The 21,863-nt window shown below is 36.4% G+C and overlaps 1 protein-coding gene across 1 annotated transcript; it reads left to right on the top strand.

Annotated features, from left to right (window-relative positions):
- Positions 1–1,997: 1,997 nt before the first annotated feature.
- LOC108513873 (endogenous retrovirus group FC1 Env polyprotein-like) lies at positions 1,998–3,789 on the top strand. The gene is made up of 2 exons (XM_017849801.1): positions 1,998–2,136; positions 2,471–3,789. Exon 2 carries the CDS (start codon positions 2,476–2,478, stop codon positions 3,667–3,669), a length of 1,194 nt encoding a protein of 397 aa, XP_017705290.1. The 5' UTR covers positions 1,998–2,136; positions 2,471–2,475; the 3' UTR covers positions 3,670–3,789.
- The last annotated feature ends 18,074 nt before the right edge of the window (positions 3,790–21,863 follow it).

Raw genomic sequence — 21,863 nt, 5'->3', positions numbered from 1 at the left:
ACACTAACAAACTGGCCATGGGCCAAGAATTGCAAGTCACCACCCCCATGCTGTCGAAGGCATCCTCCGACAACCCCCTGACCGATGGCTCAGCAATGCTCGGCTTACCCATTACCAAGGGCTGTTGCTAAACCCCCTCAGAATAACATTTAAGCCCCCGACAACCCTAAACCCAGCGTCATTGCTGCCAGACCCAGACTTAAGTAAGACGCTCCACAACTGTGCTGAAATACTAGCCCAGGTGCATGGAGTCAGAGAAGACCTCCAGGACCGACCGCTGCCAGATGCGTATCTCACCTGGTTCACTGATGGAAGCAGCTTCGTTCACCAAGGACAGAGGTATGCGGGGGCGGCGGTAACCTCAGAGACTGAGATAATTTGGGCTGAGCCTTTACCTCCAGGAACATCGGCTCAAAAAGCTGAGTTAATAGCCTTGGCACAAGCCCTAAAACTAGGCAAAGACCGTAAACTGACAGTGTATACTGACAGCCGGTATGCATTTGCCACCGCCCACATACATGGGGCTATATACAGAGAGAGGGGGCTTCTCACAGCTGAAGGAAAAGACATTAAAAATAAAGAAGAAATCTTAAATCTTCTGGCTGCCCTTTGGGAACCCAGAAAGCTGGCTATCGTCCACTGTCCGGGACATCAAAAGGCCACTAACCCAGTCACTCGAGGAAACAACCTGGCTGACCAGACTGCAAAAGACGTGGCTAAAACCACTCCTCAGCTGCTGACCCTCCAGCTGCCTGATCCCGGGCCCAGAGAGTTGCCCTTTCACCCAGAATACTCAGAAGAAGACCTCCAGTGGATAAGTAAACTCCCCGGAACACAGGTCAGTAATCAGTGGTGGAAAGATTCTAACAACAATACCATTCTCCCGGACAGGTTGGGGCAGCGAGTAATAGCACAAATCCACCGAAGCACTCATCTGGGCCCGCGGCGGATGTTAGATTTGATTCAACACGCTGGACTAAAAATTAAAAACGCCCCTGAAAAAGTAGACGCCACGGTTAAAAACTGTGTAGTATGTCAACTCAATAACGCCAGTCACGGGACCCAGACCACGGGAAAAAGACACAGGGGAGATAGACCTGGTATATATTGGGAAATTGACTTTACTGAAATAAAGCCAGGAAAATATGGATACAAATATTTACTAGTTTTTATAGATACATTCTCAGGATGGGCAGAAGCTTTTCCGACAAAAAAAGAAACTGCACAGATTGTGGCCAAAAAGATCCTAGAAGAAATCCTGCCCAGGTACGGCTTTCCAGTCATGATAGGGTCGGATAATGGGCCGGCCTTCACCGCAAAGGTAAGTCAGGGACTGGCTTCCATCCTTGGGGCTAATTGGAAACTACATTGTGCTTATCGACCCCAAAGCTCAGGTCAGGTAGAAAGAATGAATAGAACATTAAAAGAGACCCTAACTAAATTGACCATGGAGACTGGCGCTAACTGGGTAGTCCTCCTCCCCTACGCTCTGTTCCGGGCACGTAACTCTCCTTATAAACTAGGACTTACCCCTTATGAAATAATGTATGGCAAACCACCCCCTATCCTCCCTAACCTTAAAGACAATCTCCTCAAAGCTGACACAGATAATGGTCTTGAACTTTTGTTCTCCTTACAAGCCCTACAGAGAGTTCATGAGGAAGTCTGGCCCAAGCTAAAAGAACTATATGAAGCTGGGCCTCCACCCATTCCACATCAATACAAACCGGGAGACTGGGTCCTCGTCAAGCGCCACCGACAAGAAACCCTAGAACCCCGGTGGAAAGGACCATTCCAGGTGATCCTGACTACGCCTACGGCCCTCAAAGTGGAAGGCATCGCCGCCTGGATTCATCACACCCACGCCAAGCCTATAGACCCGCTCTCGGACCTTGTTACATCCTCGACGGGAGAGGCAGCAACCTGGACAGTTGACCGGACCAAAGAAAACCCTCTAAAACTTGTTCTACGCCGTCAGCAACCTAAACTGTAACTATGACACCTACCTCCTTTATAACTCTTCTACTCTTATGGATCCCTTGTGGGGAGACCCAGGCGAACCCGGCAACATCCCCTTTCGCTTGGCGTTTCTTCCTGACTGAGAACTGGACCAATTATGCTCAGACAGAACAAAAGGGCTATGTATTAGGCACTGCTGACTGTCCCCCTGGGGGTTGTAGCACTCCCATCCATCTAAATTTCACTGATTTTAAACACCAGCCAGGAAAAGCAGCACCCGCAATTTGTTTCCTCTTTGACCAAACACTCTCTTATTGTAATAACTCATGGGTAGAACAAAGTGTCGGCTGTCCATATAGGTCCTGCAAAATCCACACCGTTAAAATCCTAAAAACTTCTGAGTCCCTATCCAGTCAAACGTGGCAGTCACACAATTTCTTTAAAACCACATCAGGCTACACCTGGGTTATCTGGGACCCCTGGGACTCCCGCTGGACTTCCCAGCAAAAAGGGGCTATGTACTTGACTTCAGGAACTACCTGGCCTAGTAGCCGTCTCTTTCTCTGGCGTTCCCTTGTTCAGATCCAGACCACCCTACACGCGGCTATACAGAACCAGGAAAGGGAATTAAATGTCCAGCTTTCAACTTTAACTCCTACCCGCCCCTTTTCCTGGTTATCCCTATTAAGAGAAGGGTTAGAAATCGCAAACGCCACTGGCCTAGGCAATCTCTCTGCATGCTTCTTCTGCGCGGCTCTAGGGCGACCGCCGTTAACCGCAGTTCCACTTCCAGGCCCGTCTAACGCTTCTCTCAGCCTAAACCCTAACAATAGCCACATACCACCCCCGATCCCTGACGTCCCCTTGTTCCTAAACCCTGGACAGACACAAGTTTCCTTTTGTTATTCAAATGCCGGCACTACCCTCTGTAATACAACTTCCACTCCCAACTCAACCCTCTTTGCCCCTCCCGGTTCTTTCTTCTGGTGCAATGGGACCCTATATAAGAACCTTTCCACTCAGGCCACTATAACCCTACTGTGTCTCCCTGTCACGCTAGTCCCCCAACTAACCTTGCGCACCCCTGCAGAATTTTCCAGGTGGGACTCCGCCCCTTTCCCTAGACCAAAACGAGCTATATTCCTCCCCCTAGTAGCCGGAGTCTCACTCACCACGTCCTTAGTTGCTGCAGGACTAGCCGGGGGAGCTTTAGGTCACTCCCTTATCAGCACTGCAAAACTCTCTCATCAATTCTCCATAGCTATGGAAGCTTCCGCCGAATCCCTTGCCTCATTACAGAGACAATTGACTTCCCTTGCCCAAGTTACTTTACAAAACCGCCGTGCACTAGACCTGTTAACGGCCGAAAAAGGAGGGACCTGTCTTTTCCTCAGAGAAGATTGTTGTTTCTACATAAATGAATCTGGACTCGTAGAAACGCGAGTTCAACAACTACATAAACTCAGCCTAGAATTGCAGAAACAACAATTCACCTCTGCTGCCAACAGCTGGTGGAATTCCTCCATGTACTCCCTTCTAGTGCCCCTCATAGGACCATTCATAAGTATACTTCTCTTACTCACTATAGGACCATGTATAATAAACAGATTAACAAACTTTGTAAAAGAAAGACTCAACACTGTCCAGCTTATGGTCCTGAGAGCCCAGTACCAACCTGTACTCACCGAGACTTCCGAGTCAGACATATAAGACCCAAGATTGGCTCTCAAGATACTAGAGAGAGGGGGGAATGAGGAGTGGAAAAATACTGAATATCAGAGGTCAGAAAAGTCAGGAAACTCCCCTTAATGCTAAAACAACAAGGTTATCTGGAAAGTCCCTAGCAGGGCAAGCGGCCGTTTGTGGTTTGGTCAAAGGGTGGGGACCAACGAACAACTGACTAATGTTTAACTTGAAATGTCAGCCAATTGTAAACCTACAACTGTAAAAATCCCCAGTGACTCTGTAACTTGCTGTAACTCGTTTGTGTCTGACTATAAAAGACGGCTGAATGCCGAGCTCGGGGTCTCTCCCTAGGATCTGATACCTAGCTGGAGGGAACCGAGTTTGAACTCGAAATAAAGCGATCCCTGCCGCTTGGCGTTGTCTCTGGACTCTGGTGGTTGCTTTTGGGGACATCACGGGTCTGGGCATTACACTGCCTTTTCAACCCCCTCCCGCATTTTTTTGCATGGTTGATGAAAAATTGAAAGTACCTCTCATTGGTCCCCTCCCTCAGTCAATCAAACTGGTCCTGGGCCAAGTCTTCATTTGCAGAGGAATATAACTGTATAACTTGACTTTAGTCTCTGATTGGTCACCTTCCAAAACCAATCAGATGTTTGCATAGGATATAACTTTGTAACTTTGCTTCAGCCTCTGATTGATCCCCTCCTGCCCTCCTGCAACCAATCAGACTGATCGTGGGCCACTGTTTTATTTACATAGAGTGTAAACCAGGTAACCAATCAGAAACCTCTCGAGGGTTTTTAAACCCCAGAAAATTCTGTAATCAGGCTCCTTAAGCCGCTGTGTTTGGCCCACTCTCACCTGGTGGTGTGTACTTTCATTTTCGATAAATATCTGCTTTTGCTGCTTCATTCTTTTGTTCTTTTTGTTCAATTCTTTGTTCAAAGTGCCAAGAACCTGGACACCCTCCACTGGTAACACTATATGACAGTTTTTGCTTAAATTAATAATTGATGTTTACATTTTTACAATTATATAAATATTCACAGTTCAATGCAGTAGTGTTCTGTATAAATACTTTGTGCTTTTCTTTTTTCTTTCCTTACTTATTGAATAAATACTTGAGCACCTAGCCTCTTGTGTAGCCACTCTTCTGAGTACTGGATATATAATGGAAAAGATTTTTTTTAAATCCTACCCTAAGGAGTTTACATTTTATTGAGGTGGCAGCAGAGCAAGTGTCTAAGAACAGATAATCTGAAACCATCATGCTTGAGTTAAAACACTGGTTTTTGCAAAGTTAGCAACTCTCTGACCTTAAGAATTTGCCCAGCCTCTCCATACCTCAGTTTCTTCATTTGTAAGTTGGGGGTAAAATTTATTTACGGAGTTGTAATAAACATTAAGTGAATCAAGATAACTCTAGGCAGGTCAAGGATACAGATGGCAATTTTCAAAGTGTATGCTAGGATGCTATCGGGAAGTAAAATTAATTATACAGGCAGTAAGAAAGGCAAGTTTAGAGACTGATTATTAAATAAGATATTTAGAAAATAATATTGTTTCCTATACGATTCACTTATTGTCTAGCATTTGAATATCTTATATAAATTTTGAAGGAAGTTTATTCAACTTCTTGCATTTTCATTGTTTCCCATTAATTCATTTGTCATCTTACTTTGAGTTTGTCTTTAATGATAATGACTTTCTTCTCTGGTAATACATTTATTCATATATAAAAATGGGACACTAAAATCTGTTCAAAATCTCTGTTTACATGGGTTTTTGACTGTCCGTATGTTATTTCTGTTGTCGACTCTTTAACGTCTCTGTCCATAAGCCCTTTTTGTGAGGGATGGAGGTTGTATATTTCCCCAGATAGAAAAACTCCCATTTCCTCTGTTTGGGGAGGAATGTACCTCAGTTCAGAGCCTTTGTGGTTCAACCTGTCTGGATAGAAAACACCCAGCTTTCTACTCAAACAGGAGAGGGGTGGTCACTCAACTCATGGCAAAAGCTTGAAGTCCCTGATGTCTGTCTCAGAGGACTTGCTAGTTAATAAACTTCTGCTCTATACTGCCAGGCTCCATTTACAATTGGGAAATAATTATTTTTATGACTATCCAAGGGTAGAATGCTATCTAACTTCTTGTTACATTTCCATTATTTTGGCCAATCAGACTGAACGTTTCTGAAAATATGCTATAGTTCATGCAACTTTTTATCGTTTTTGTCTTATAAATAGTGTATGGTGTTGATGCTAAGAGGGATTACTATAAAGCTGAATAAAACAAGCCCCTCTCTCTTCTGGAAATCAGAGTGATGTTAAATGTATTAGTTTGGGCTCTGGCAGATTCCTTAGGGTAGACTTAGGAATTGTAGAGATGAAAGTCAGTTTATCAAGACAGGATGCTATGTTTACCCAACACCCTCTCCCATATGGGCCACTTCCTCTCCCTAAGCTTCCATGACTTCAACTTTGCTCCCACTGGCATAGGCATTTGGTTGCCATCTGGAGACCATTTAAACCCTAAAGTTCTGTCCACAAATGATACCCCAGAATCAAACCTTTTCTGCTCATTCTTCTTGTGCACAGTGCATGCCAACATTATCCATGTTTTTTCTATTTTTTTTTCCATTAAGTGCAATGCAACCTTTGTTCATTGTAAAGAATCACTAGAATCTAGCTCTCAGGGTCCCCCTGCATTTCTTCGTACCACTCAAGAACAATTATATTCTTGCCAATAAGATATATCTCTCTAAACTCCCTAGAGAAAAATTACTATATACATTTAAATTATAATCTTGGACAATATAATAGACTTTCTGCTGTTAGTATTATCCAGTTGTAATCTAACGTTAACAGCAGTTAAGCAGAGACATTTTATGAATTGCATGATATTTGAGTGTTGGATATGAATGAGTTGGATTCTTGACCTTTTGCTGGTGGGACCTTTTGCTGGTGGGAAAAAACTTTCTTATCTCTTTTTGTTTTCCCAAGGCTAATCTGTACAGTGTAGCAGCACTTCTTTTGTAGCAAAGTAGTTATCTTCCTGTGGTATCTCCGATCAATTCTATAATCTCTAGGCATCATGTGCCACTATGTCACAGGGTGGCAAAAGCCCTCAGAGCACAGGAGGACCAGACTATTGTCATCACTGAACCCACCAGGTTAAAATGAGAAGATGAGAGGCAAAAATAACACTAAATAACTGGTTATAAAATACCTTAAAATTGTTTTACAGTTGAATGATTGTACTATTTATTCAATGCATTTGAAATTGTTGATTAAATACAGAGATGCACATAAACTGAGATGGCAGAAATTAGAGAAGTTTAATTACAGTAAATTAAGAAAAAACACTGAAGCAGAGATAACAGATGGTCAAAGAAGAAAATTATAATTCAAGACTATCAGGAACATTAGAGGAAAACTAAGAAATGAAGCAAGTTGGCACAGACACAAAACAATTTCATCTGCTTCTTTCACTGTTTTATTTTTTCTTGCCATCCTTCAAATTTGTCAGGAATGTCTTTGTGTCTCCACTTTTGTTTTTCTTTGGGGTGTGTGTGTGGTTTTTTCTGTAATCCTCCCTTATTTTCTTTCATGATTTGATTCTAGTTGGAGAATACTCCTCGATTTAAGAATATTTTATTTTAAGTGTTTCCCAATTATTCTCATAGGATTTCAAGAATTTCAAGTATAGCATTGCTAAATAATAGTTTTAAACCATTTCTCAAATATAACATATTTAGCATTTTTATGACAAAATTAATTACCATGTATTCATTCAACAAATAAATTATAATAATTTGGTAAATATCAGTATGTGCCAGCTATTGGGCTGCAGAATATATTTTCATCCTTTATACAAAATTGTTTCAGGTTTCTTGAAAAATATGGGGTAGTATTTGTAGATTTTGTTATGAGGACCATAATCCTGAATATAATTTTATTTCATCCACATTTTTTCTTTATTCATAAGAGATCACTTACTTTTACAGGAAATGTGACAATTAGAACCTATTGCTGAAGCTACAAAAAAATGACAATTTTCTTTTACGATGAGTATTAATAGCGCAAATGACTTTACACCTGACCTCAAAGCAGTTGTGTTTTATGGAAGTTGGACTTAGGAAACTTGAAAGGCTTCTTCCTCTGGTGTCTAACACATGGAAATGATAATCACGTTAGCTACACCCTAGTAATTTTAGCCAAAACTGTTCCCACCCTATTCTGGAGATAAAATAAATTTCATTTAACATCAGGGTCAACCATTCTTTCATAGTTGTGCTTTACTATTAGTGACAGAATTTTATCCTTAATAAAGTTTCAGGGGTCTTCTATCAGCAGAACAATTTATAACTAGCTATTTAGGAAAATAATGCTGCTTTTGTATACTATTTGTTATAGTTTGCTTTACTCACCATTTGTTTGCAAAAAGACTACTTCTACAGTTGGGTTAGATTTCTTATGATGGAAAGTATGTTTCAAGTGATCAGCATATGATATAAAAAGATGAACCTCACTGATTTTTTTTTTTCCCAAAACCTTTGGATGCTTCACTTAGTATAATTATGACTCTGGGTGGTGGTAAAATTGGGATAAAAGGATAAGTTTGTAAGAAACCAGCTTTTAAATATTTAACAAAAGTTGGCTTTGATAATAACCTATTTGCAGTTCATAAAAGATCAAAATTTTAAGGAACAAAAAACAAATAACAATAAAACCTTCTTAAGTCAACAGAATGTTTTGTAAAGGGCATTGCATTTTCAGCTTGGCCTTATCACTAAGAAGCATTTTGCATGAAACTTGTGCGTGAATTCTCATTCCAAGAACATAAGAGGAAATAAATGAGCAAAACAGAAATGTGTTAGTGAAGCAATTTATGGCATGTTGAAAAAATAAGCATCTAGTATACACACGTGTTAGAAACTTTTGATCAAACCCTGTTTTAACAACACTATAAAACTTGTTTTCTTATTTGAAACAAAACACAATGCATAACTGAAAGATTATGGTAACTTAGAATTATTGTTTAAAGAAAACCTGAACTCTAAAAGAACTTTGTGCACTATTAAAGAAAAGCTAATACAAAAATAAACTGAATGTACTAGTCATGCCATCAGAATAGCAGTAACATTAGTAATGTTATTGTTGAACCAACCTTTCTCTTTTCCTTAGAACAATGGAAAATAATAAATGAAGCCTTAGGTAATTCTATTGTGGCAGAATAGGAAGTTTTCTTGTCAATTCTTCAAAGTTGTATGAAAACTAGATAAGATTTAAAGCTTCAGAAAACTTCTGGTTTTGTAACACTCAACTGTATTCTGTAGTTAGTAATTGTACAAACGAGAATTAACACAGCAGGCCTGAGATTGCTGTCCTTAGAAAAAGGCCTGCCTGCAAGGTTGGCCCTTGCCTGTCTTCTGGGATGGACTTCAAGAGGGTCCACCATTGCAAAGGTGGTAAGAGTGGCTCACTCACCAAAACTATGTGTACATACAATGTGGTTTATGCTGAACATCTGCTTTTTTGTTTTTTTATTTTCAGAAAGTCTGGAATTTGGGTATGTACTAGGCATTGGGTGTCTATATGACAGTTCCACAACCACAACCTTGACTCATAGGCTTAGGAAAGCTTCCCTTGTAGATAATATTTCACACATGTTGTCCAAATTCTATTGCAGGAGGAATTAGCACATCCTCTGTGGCTCTCCCAGAAGAGAACTCTTAGAAGCTTGTGCCTGGTTTCTTACAGACTTTGCCTCATGTACCTTGTCTCTTTACTGATTTTTACTTTTTCTTAGAAACTTGTGCATGGTTTCTTACAGATTTTGCCTGATGTACCTTTTCTTTTTACTGATTTTTACTTTTTTTGTTTTTTGCAGTAATACATCATCACCATGAGTACAGCTGTATACTGAGTCGTATAGTCCTAGCAAATCACCAAGCCTGGATGGTAGTTTTGGGACCCATGGCACAGCACTATTCTTAGAAGCTGGTTTTGTCAGTTTCACTTTCCAACTTCTATACCTTTGCTGACATGGTTTCCTAGCCCCTAGACCACCTCTTACTCCATAGCCTATTTCGTACTTTTCAGTGCGGGCCAGGATGAACCCTTGTTTAAGATGATCCCTGATTTCCTTATTGTTCCTGGCTGGAAATGGCCCTGGAATATCCTGACTTTGATTATCTGAATTATTCAGTTTGATTAATTTATGCCATTAATTGACCTTATGTAATAGTTATGTATGCACATCACCTCTTCTATTTCATTTTAAGCTACTTGAATGTGTAGAATTTTCTTTTGTTTTTGTGTCACCCGGAGCTGCTTAGTTTCTGCACGACTTATGCCTTTGACTTCAGTGAAGGTGCATATACCATGGTAAGTGGTTTTTGATGAGAATGCCATTAAAATAGATGTGACTTTGTAACTTCCATCTGACCTCAGGAGCTATACAAAAACTTAGGATTAGAATGTCTGAGGGGAAGTGTTGAAAATATAGCAGTTGAATTTTAAGCGATTTAGTCTTCTATAAATGATTAATGAAGTCCAATAATTGTGATTAATTGACCTGAAATAACATACATGAACTTTTGCTAGCTTTCTGGATACATATAAAAGGGAGCAAAGCTTACTCCAGATAATTGAATTATTTTCAAATATATATGTATGAATTTGTACATGCATCATAATATGAACTCAAGTTAGAAGAGCAACTCCTGAAAAAATAAACTAAAGCCAATCTTAAATTCTTCCAAAAAATGCCCTTTACAAACTTTTTCAAAGGCCCAGTTTTATGTCTTTTTTCTTTTCTTTATTTCTTTGAAAATTCCTTCACTCTAACTGGTAACTATGAGTCATTAGCTGAATGTCAAGATCTTGAATAAAATTCCAAAAATAAAGAAAAAATGGAAAAGGTCCTTTACACATTTAATAGTCCTAAGAATTTTAATAAAATTAAGAAAAAAGTTACACAAATTGTGTAGGAAATTCTAAACATATCCCAAAGGTAAAGTATGTGAGAATTTGGTTTCAAGTGCCTTTCATATGTCCACTCAGAGAAATAACTTCAAGAATCCTAAGGAAGATGATCTTAAATTAGAAATCTATACCCATTTAATTTACCTATTAAAGATGGAATAAGATAAAGACATGTTAGAGATAAAAAGTAGCAAATTTTCTTTTAATTATCATTTCTCGGGAACTGACTAGAGACTATGCATACACACACACACACACACAGAACAAAAAGAAGAAAAAGAACTTGGGAGTTCATCACTGGAAATTAACCAAGCAGGGTCCCAGGATGATGTTAACTCCAAGGGAGGTAACCAGGGAAAGTAACAAAGGTTTAGCTTTGCATTTAGTGACCATTTTATGATATTGATAGGTTTGAAAGTTGTTTCATACATTTGGGAAAAATAATATTTATATATCACAAGAATGATACAAATTTTAAAAGAAGTTTAAATAGCAAAACAAATTTGCACAAGAAAGAAAAAGTGATAGACTAAATGGCTCAGTAGTGAGCAGTATTTACATAGTTGTGAAAATGTAAATTTTGAACATTGACTTAATTTAAAAATTATAATAACCCTACATTAGGCTCTGAGGAAAGGGGAAGTATTAAAGATGTTAAGTGGGGAAGTGAGGTACCAAGTGTGTGGCTGGAATTTCTTTTATAAAATTTATAGGTCATTATTTGATTGATTGAACTATATGACATACTCATAACAATTTTAAAATTAAAACACTTGTATTGATGAGGAAAGGTAAAGGATCACTTTGTCTTATTTTTAATCTGTCATAGAAAAGTATACTGATATATTTTTAACTGGGTTAATTGGGAGATGGAACAAAATATTAGTCTCTTACATAAATTCTTTTGGATTTATGTTGTCAATATCTATACTTCATATTCCATCAAAATCTTGATTGTAAATCATATATTTTAGGTTCAGCTTCTTAGAAAGGAAAGCTGAAATGAAGGTTATTGTTCCAGAAATTTTGCATTATGATGAAATCAATGTGGCCTATTCTAAATACTTTGAGAGATTGTTGTTTATTTATAGCCTTCTTGTCATGTCAGCCTGCTTTGAGCTGCTTGGGCGTAATGTCAGCCTCTTGTGTATAATTCAGCAGAAACTGGAATTTTTTATTATAAAATTTAAATATAAATATAAAACATGTATTATAATATTTGGGGCTTCCAAAAGTTGCCTTTTTAATTTTTCAGAGATTTAGAAAAGTGAATATATGATAAAATATTATGGTATAAGTAGTAGAGATATTTCCATATAACTATCTTCATGGCCTAAAAACTCTTGTAGTTTCCAAAGGCAAGTTGGTATAGGTGCCCACTTGGCAGTTTTTAAAAAATAGTCTCTCTACTCTTTTTTCCCACTAAAGCATTTAAAATACAAATTTATATAGAATGGAATTAATTATTAAAATCTAATTATTAGCTTCATATGCTACTACTTTAAGCTAAAGCCACTATAAAATGAAAACAAGTTTATTTCTAAACTAAATTGCGTTTTTGAATGGATAATCATTTGTTTAAAGAGAAAAAAAACAAAAGGTCATTGATCATCAAGTCAGAGCAAGATTGTGGACTTGTGGTGAAATATCAGACCAGGGAGGTAACAGCTTTACAAATCAATATGCACTGGCTTAATATCTCCGTTACTCTTATCTGCAAAGCAAAAGTTGTAAAATATGTTCTCATATAAATTGACTTTTTGAAGATAAAATATTGCACCTTAATAATGAGTTATGTATCCTTCAGTGTCTGCTAGAGCTATCAATGCCAATCCTGTGATTTCCTTTAAAAAGTTAAAAATAAAGAAAAAGGTATTAAATTGTTGTAATACTTGTTACCTGACAAATTTTGTTTTGAGGAGAATATCCTGTGAACATACTATTAACAAAATATGAATTTAAATAATGCTGAAATCATTTCAGGATAATTTTATAAAATCTTCTCTTTTTGCTATCACCAAATCTAACTTCTTGACAATATTTTAATATTGAGATTTCTGCAATCTGTGATATTCTTTTCCTTATTATGTCTCCTCTCAAAATTTCAAAAATCAGAAGTAACTTAGACCCCTGTGTTTATTAAGTAATCAGTAAGTCAAATTAACTTTCCATAATGTAACAACTCAAGAGATATAGCTTGATAATTAGTATAAAATAATGGAAATAGATTAAAATCTTACATAGATATATACTGCCAATTGTTCCTTTATTTGAGAGCAGGGCCTGTTTTAATTACCCTGTTTTCTTAAGGGCCTACCTGGTGCACTGATTGGCACATAACAGATTCCCAAAATTACTTTGACTCATAAAAAGAAATGTAAGGGTAGGCTTTTTCATAAAGTTAGAAATAAGAAAATTAATTACCATGTAATTCATTAGGATATTCCATTTTCATAAATAAAATCTTCAATAAATAAATTGTCCTCAGAAAATAAAGGATAAATGCAGAGGCAGCAAGGTGTCATGGAAGAGTAAAGCGCGTTGCAGTAAGATATCCAAGGGTTGGACTTTGCTGTTTCTGTGACTTTGGCTAAGTTAATCATCCTGTCAAATGTCAGCTTCCTTGGTAAATATGTGTGTATGTTGTAAGATTTTTCTGAGGCTAACAGGTAAATCACGTAAAGCATTTAATACAGATTCTCAGTGTATGGTAGCTGCCATAGATGGGATTCTAGTCTGAATCATACACAATTTGATATAATGTTTTGTCTTCCTTACAAGAGGTAGACTCAAGGTAATCATCATGGATTAAGCCATTTTCCCTTTTCCCTGCTTCTCCACAGTGCATGTTATCTCTCTGCTGGCAAAGAAAATTCCAAGGGTGAGATAATCATTTATATGGCCATTAAGTGTTTTTTCCAATGCTCCCAATTCAGTATAGTCAACAAAATGCTAATTTGTCCTAATTGTTTGGAGAACATCTGTCGTTCCACTGGTAGACACAGAGACCCCTAAAGAATCCCTCAGAAATTCCCCTTGAGATGAATTTAACTCTATCATTAAGAAGTTAAAAGGTTTAGAATTAAAACTAGTCATCATCTCTCATTTTAACTACCTGTTGAAATACACAGATCCAGATATATTCTTCTAGACTTTGTCTGATTGAAAGAAAACACAAACAAAAAAACAGAATGCAAAGTAGAAATTCCCTATGATAGCCAGGCGAGGTGGCTTACACCTGTTATCCCAGCACTTTGGGAGCCTGAGATGGGCAGATCATGAGATCAGGAGTTTGAGACCAGCCTGACCAACGTGGTGAAACCCCATCTCTACTAAAAATACAAAAATTAGCCAGGCATGGTGGCAGGTGCCTGTAATCCCAGCTGTTCAGGAGGCTGAAGCAGGAGAATCACTTGAAACCAGAGGGTAGAGGTTGCAGTGAGCTGAGATCGCACCACTGCACTCCAGTCTGGGCAAAAGAGCGAAACTGCGGCTCAAAAAAACAAAACAAAAAACAGAAATTCCCTGTGACTGAAGTCGTGGCACCTATCTCGTTCTTGATGTAATAAAGAAATCTTAATGTTAGCACCTTATGATTATAAACTATTCTGATAGAATCTGAGGTGGCAGGCAGTATTGGTTTACCTTTAATAACTTCCTAGTTAATTATAGAAAGAAAAATAATAAAAATAAGAATTGTTTTCCCCATCCATTCTACTCCATTTCAGTAGTATTATTGCGTGTCCATATAGTCAAATTTTTCAAAATCACAAAATCTGAAATTAGCCTGTGTGGTGGGGTAGGAGGTGGGGGGGAGGGGGCGCTATTAATGGGATAATTAAGTTCTGTGCAATAAGTCAAATGATTATGTTTTAAATTTTAGTTTACAAACAGGCCACCAGGAATACTGCAAGGGTATTTTATTTTCTCCAAAAACCATATAGCATCTTTACATTCTTAAGGTTGAATAAAGGAATGTTACATGTTTTCAACTAAGGCTGGCTAGGGTCAGTAATATTTCTCATGTCTGGCGGATCATCTGTTACCATTTACTAATGGATTTGTATTGATATACCAGACTCATATTACAGTTTGCTTAACAGAAATTGTTTTAAATTCTATGATCTTCCTCTAAAAGAAAGTGTTAAACTGGCTACGAAGTTAAATCAGAAGTATAGAGGCGTGCCATGGATTTGTAGCCTGAAATAGAGTACTACTAAAAAGACTTTAGTGACTGTAAAAATATTTCTAAGGTAGAAGTTTTTCATAATTAGTGAATGTAATCTAAGTTTTTCCCCTATTAAACATACCGTAATATGTGGGATGTACCTTCTCTAATCTAAACATATCATATTAAATCTATAATTGAAGCAGTTATAGAAGCTTCCACATTTTTTTTGACGATTCAGGCAAGAGTATTGAAGCAGTTTTCAAGAGAATCTTCAGCTTGACCCAAAGAACTTCTTAGAGTATATGAATGGTGTTTCAAAAATTACTTGAACTAAACTGAGCATTTCTATCATGTCTAAATGTCAGCCACTCTTTGTAGCTGCCATGTAATATTTTGGGCTGTCTATCTCTAGATTATTGCTTTATTATTGCCACTCTGGCTACAAAATGCTTTTACACTTGGTCATCATCTTATCTCAAAGTGATAGAAGAACAATGCCTATGGTACCATATCAGAAAGAAATCTTTAAATGGTGAACCTGCCTTATAGCGGCAAATTTAATTATGAAATTGAATGTATAAGAAGAGATGAAAATCGTTGCTGTCACCAAGTACTTGATTCTACTGTATAAAACAAAGTTTGTAGCAATTAAAAAGGTTTTGACATTTTCCTGCAGTTTTCAGCATTTCTCACTTTAAGAGTAAGCATTTGAAGTATCTGTGTGTTGAGACTTAATGCGAACACTAGGTCATGGGATAGGGCTGACTTGATAGTTTGCAGGCTGGCAGACTATCTAGTTTGTATTTTAAAATAGAGACGAAGCTGTTGGGGAGAAGAATACATTCTCTTCTACCCCCTTAGGATCTTTGGCTGGGTCTAAGAATTAAATTGACATAAGACAGAAAAAAAGGAAAAATCATACAATATGTTTCTGATGTGGTGCTATACATATTATTCTCTCATTACCATCACTTTTGTTAATTTTTACATGTGCATGGGGAGCCTCACGAGAGTGAGGGCTAATAAAATGGTCAAAGCAGAAAGCTTTTATACCTTTTAGAAGGAGACACCAACAAGTCTTGAATAAATGAAAGAGAGAAGGGTTTGGGTTGGGGGGGCAATACATTGTGGAGATGTCACTAAGAGATATATGGCGGTGGGGGTGTGCACTGTAAAACTAGTAGAAGATAAGGGTTACTTTATTAATTGTATTTGTACAGATCCATTGCAGCATTGATTCCCTGTCTCTGATGATAAGGGTTATTTATTTTCTTCTTTGAGGAAGGAACAGCACTTTTCTTAAAATAATTCTTATGACCTGGTGCAGGTGGAAGAGGACAGGTCAAATAGCTTTCTATATCCACTATCTCTCAAATACCTTCAGCCTGAAGTAATCAATATGCCAAATTTGCATATTTGGGGATGTCATGGCCTCAACTTCATCAGTAGAAAAGGATTATATCAACAATTTGGGGCCATACAATCAGGAAGATATATACAAATAAATCCACGAAAATCAAGAAGCAAAGACAGGGGTATATGAGAAACTTTTAGGTCCCTAAGAAAAACGTAAAATGTGTTTTATAATTTAAAATTATATGAACTCAATCAAAAAATTGGTTGGGGACTAGAAGAGATGTTGAAATTACTTTTTACCCTAGGCTTTATACACTTAATAAAGGTTATTATTTTAGTTATTCCAGGATCTCTATTTCTGCTACAGTTTTTTTATCAAAATTGTTGCCTTTTATTACATAATTAAAATAAATTGAGAAGATTCTACTTCTTGTTCTGCCAGAGCACCCCTGGGTTGACGGAGGGCCGCTGTTGACTCACTAATACTGTATTTACTGAAATAGACTCCTGATCGTTAGAACTATTTTTGTCACCCATAGTTTTCAATTATTTAAATATTAAATAGAGTTTTATTTATGTTGTTCATCAGAAAATTGTATATTTATAAGGATGTTTTCCTCAATTTTCATATCCATATTCCACATATTTATTTCACCATTTTCTACCCATTCTTTCTGTAGTTTTTAGCTAAGTTGGATTTCGTACATTTAAGTAGGATGGTGTTTGATTTAGAGAAGTGACCCAAATCTTTATTTTTCTACCAAATGTATGATTGGCTGCAATCATAACTTTGCAAATGGAGAGAAACATCTTAAACGATTAGGAATGATAAGTTTATAAGCAGTCCTGATTCAGGTATCCAACTCAATCTCAATAGATGACGTCCTTTAATTACTACCAGGGACGTTTTTCATGTTGCTGCTGATCACAGTTTATTATTGCTTTTATTCATTTCTTTCATTGCTTTATTAAAATACTTTTTCCCTTGTTATCTTTTCAAAGTCCCCTCTCACTTTTATTCTTACTATTATTGACATATGAGTAATAGCCACTGTATTTTTAGTTGTGCTTGAAACTTAAAATGTTGACACTGGTGTAAAAAAAAAAAAAAAAAGCTTTTTTCCTGTGAAACATTTACTGTTTATAAAATATTAAGCTAGGCTTCCTTTTTCCTAATGACTCAGGTAGAATAACATTCTTTCCTTTACTGTAAGAGAAGTCTGATCCTTGTATGACGTCTTAAGAAATAAGGTAATATTTACTTTAGTTCTGTATTATAACAAGCACCAATTTAATAGGATCTTCTTCAAATTTACTTGAAAATGGCTTTCATTTTCAGAACAGAATATTTAATGAATATTTCTTACTAAGACTGCATGTCTGTGTGCTATTGTTTTAAATATAATTTGTATAATATTACTTTGTAGTTTGAAAAAATCATAGACTCTCCATGATGAAACTTGTATCTACAAATTTAGTCTAAAATTGTATGACAGGACACTCTAAAGAAGTCTTGTATACTAATGCAATATCATATCATAAGAAATGATGTAAATCTAACCTGAATAATAATTTTTATACCTTCTGTTTATGAAATATAATATTATAAAGAGGGTGTTATATATCCCAATAGAAAAAAATAGAAGAATATTTGTGTTTGAAAGGTGAAATTGTGGAACTGTAACTGAACTTGCTTCACTTTTTTCATATACGTTTTAATATTATAGTTTGAACAACTATTTAGTATTATTTCAATATGAATATCTAAGGTAATTTCATGGATGCTTAATTTTAATTGTTCTATTTTACCTTTCAACATTCTTTGAGAACTAGACACTGTATTAGTAAGTTTCAATTCAGTGCATATCATCACAAATTAGTAAAAGACAAATGTGTATCTTGTTGATTCAACTTAGTGACCTCAAGTGTTTATAATAAAATTAACACAAAGGTCTTTCAGACAAAGTGAAGTTCTCTAGAATTGTTCACAGAGCTCTATATATTTATCAGCATTTTTTTTTTTTTTTTTTTTTTTTTTACCTCTGCAACCACTGTCTTTGCCTCCATTCTTTCTCAAATCATTGACCTTGCACTGTTTGGTTGTCATCTTATGCATAATGTTATATAATTAGAATGATACCAATCACTTTCTTTAGTTAATGTCAGATGTTAATACATTTCCTTTTCTCTGGTTGCATATCACAGTATTAATGAAAACACCCCACAACTAATGCCCTTAGGTATTAACTTTAGGGAACTGACATCATGTTCTGAAAAAACTCTTGAGCTTTTGTATAAGCTCAGATGCCATTGCAAATCACTTTAGCTTTTGCTTCGTTGTCTTTTGCTAATAATAACAATTGTACAAAAATGAAAAGTCTTGTGTTTTATTATATATTTTTTGAGATGGAGTCTCACTCTGTTGCCAGGCTGGAGTGCAGTGGCGCGATCTCAGCTCACTGCAACCTCCACCTCCCGAGTTCAAGTGATCTTCTTGCCTCCACATCCCGAGTAGCTGGGACTACAGGCACGCACCACCACGCACAGTTAATTTTTGTGTTTTTAGTACAGACGGAGTTTCACCATGTTGGCCAGGATGGTCTCAATCTCTCGACCTCTGTCTGCCTCAGCCTTCCAAAGTGCTGGGATTACAGGTGTGAGCCACCATGTCCTGACAGTCTTGTGTTGGTAAATTTTTCACATCAGCATTAATAGAAAAATCATGATCATGTACTTATTTTTTCCAAGTATGTATATATTTGACATACTTGTATTCTTGTGTGTGTGTTTTAAAACATCATTAATTTTTTATGACATATTTGTCGAGGTAGAGTTCACAAACCATACAATGTATTCATTTTAAGTGTACAATTCAGTTCTTTGTTGATTCAAAAAGTTGTGCAAACAGTGCCACAATAAATTTAGAACATTTTCATCTTACCCATTAGCAGTATCTCTCCACCTCATTCCCAGTACTAGACAACCACTAATTACTTTCTGTCTTTATAGATCTGCCTATTCTGGATGTTTCTATAAATAGAATCATATAATAAACATTCTTTATGACTAACTTTTTAAATTTAACATATTTTTGAATTTCATCCATGCTGTAACTTGTTCATCCATGCCATACTTTATTCTCATTTTTATAGCTGAATAACCTATTGTATGGTTATAACACATCTTGTTTATCCATTTTTCTTTCAATGGATACCATTTAATGGTCACCTGTATTTTTGTTTATTATAGAAATGCTCCTGTGAATATTTTGTACACGTTTTGGTGTAGACATGTTTTCACTTCTCTTGATTATATAGCTAGTAGAATTTTTGGGTCATATGATAAGGTTATGTTTAACCTTTTGAGATACTGCTATGCTGCTGTACAGAGTAGCTTCATCACTTTATATTACCTCCAGAAATTTATATTGTTCCAATTTATTCACATCCTCAGCAATATTTATCAATACTTATTTTCTATACTTTTGATTAAAACCATCCTAGTTTGTGCAAAGTGGTTTCTCAGTGTGGCTCTGATTTCCATTTCCCTGATGGCCAGTGATGTTGACTGTTTTTCATGTGCTTATTGGCAATTTGTATCTCTTCATTAGAGAAATGTCTACTTAGAGTGCACTTTTTAAAAATTGGGTTATTTATCCTTTTGTTATTGAGTTATAAGAGTCCTTATGTATTTTAAACACAAGTCCATTACTAGACATAAAATTTCAAAATATTTTCTCCCTTTGGGTTAACTTTGCATTATCTTGATAGGGTTATTTTGAAACACAAATGTTTTGAATTTTGATGTTCAATTTATCAATCTTTTTATTGTTTGTGCTTTTGGTGTCATATTTAAACAATCATTGCCTAATCCAAGGTCATAAAATTTATGACTATATTGTCTTCTACAGGTATTTTAATTCTTATATTTAGGTCTTTGAATTATTTTGACTAAATTTTTATATATGGTGTGAGGTAGGGCTCCAGTGTAATTTATTTGCATGTGTTGTCTTGGAACCATTTGCTGAAAAGATTGTTTTTTTCCACGGAATTATCTTAGCACCTTGTTGAAAAAGTAATTGACTATAAATGTGAAGTTTTATTTGTAGACTGTCATTAGTACAACACTGTCTTGATTACTGTAGCTTTGTAGTAAGTTTTCAAATTGTGATGTGTGAGTCTTTCAACATTTTTTTGTTTTTTCAAGATGCTGCTGCTGACTGTCCTGCCTCAGCCTCCCGAGTAGCTGGGACTGTGGTTACTCACCATGATGGCAGGCTAATTTTTGTATTTTTAGTGGAGACGGGTTTCACCATGTTGGTCAGGCTGGTCTCTAACACTTGACCTTAAGTGATCTCCCAACCTCAGCCTCCCAAAGTGCTGGGATTACAGGTGTGAGTCACCATGCCTGACCATTCTTTGGAGGTTTTTATCAACTATAAAAAAAATGAACTAGAGACAGAAAGATAAAGTTAAAAAGTGTGGAAGAAAAAAATGGAGAAGACTTGGAAGACATCTCTATATTAAACACTTATCAGTCATGGTTATTGGATGGAATACCTATGGCTAGAGGGAGAAAATATTATCTTGTTTATATTAAATACATTCTTAATACATAAAACTCAGTTACTACATCTTTGCCAAGAACCAAGTTTATTACATTATTCTTTATAGAAATATTCACTCCCTGTCAGTTAAGCAGGGCCCCAATTAACAACTATCTAGTATGAGAACCATCTTTAAAAATTATTTCCCCAAATTTGATTCCATTGCAGAATTATTGGTGTAGAAACAAATAAAAGAAGATCAACATCAGTCTTTGGGGCAAGAAGTATGTGCACAGTGAAAATAAGTCATTGAAGACATAGGCTTTTTATGTAAAAGATAATGGAAAGAAGTTAATGGAAGAGAAGGCCAAAAAAAAGTGGAAGAGAATAGAACTCTTCAGGAGAATGGAGGTTTCAGCAAAATTGAGATGTAATGTTATATGAATAAGCCTAGAAGGATAAAATTTTGTGAGCAAATACTGGACAATTAGAGTCTGAGATTTCAAAGTTGTAGCAGTTCACAGTAATGTTAGTTCAAGAAATAGAAGGGAATAGTTTTTTGAAATGCATCATGGGTAAAAAAAAAAAAATGGAATACTCCAGCTCCTTTTTTGGAACATCGATTGAAAATCATTACCTTAGATGGGTTTATTTCTGAGGGATTGGCTATGACTACAGCAATTTTAGTGAGAACCTCGAAATGTCATTTTGTATTCTGAAAATAGAGAATAACTTACAAGTGAGTTTTGATATTGTCACCTTTCAGTGGAAAATACATATGTCTTTGAGGTACCTATTCTCCATTTTCATCTAAAAGTAGAGAGGTTTTAAAAATTGACTTAAAAATATTCTTAGGCAAGTACCCTATTTGAGTTTTAGTATACAATTTCTATGGCTCATATACTAGCTCCTTAAAAGAAATTTCCTTTTGGCAACTAATACTTTGTGAATTCAAAAGCTGTAACTGCAGAAGCTATTGCAACCAAAGAAAAGAAGTAGAAAAATTAAAAGTTTATTCAGGGACTGGCATGGGGGCTCACACCTGTAATCCTAGCACTATGAAAAGCCAAGGCGGGCAGATTGCCTGAGGTCAGGAGTTCGAGACCAGCCTGTTCAACATGGCAAAACCCCATCTCTGCTAAAAATACAAAATT

This window comes from Rhinopithecus bieti, unplaced genomic scaffold (genome assembly GCF_001698545.2).
Source record: "Rhinopithecus bieti isolate Rb0 unplaced genomic scaffold, ASM169854v2 scaffold_33339, whole genome shotgun sequence".
NCBI lineage: Eukaryota > Metazoa > Chordata > Mammalia > Primates > Cercopithecidae > Rhinopithecus > Rhinopithecus bieti.
Note: the sequence above shows the minus strand (reverse complement) of the source record. Positions and strands in the feature narration are given on the sequence as shown.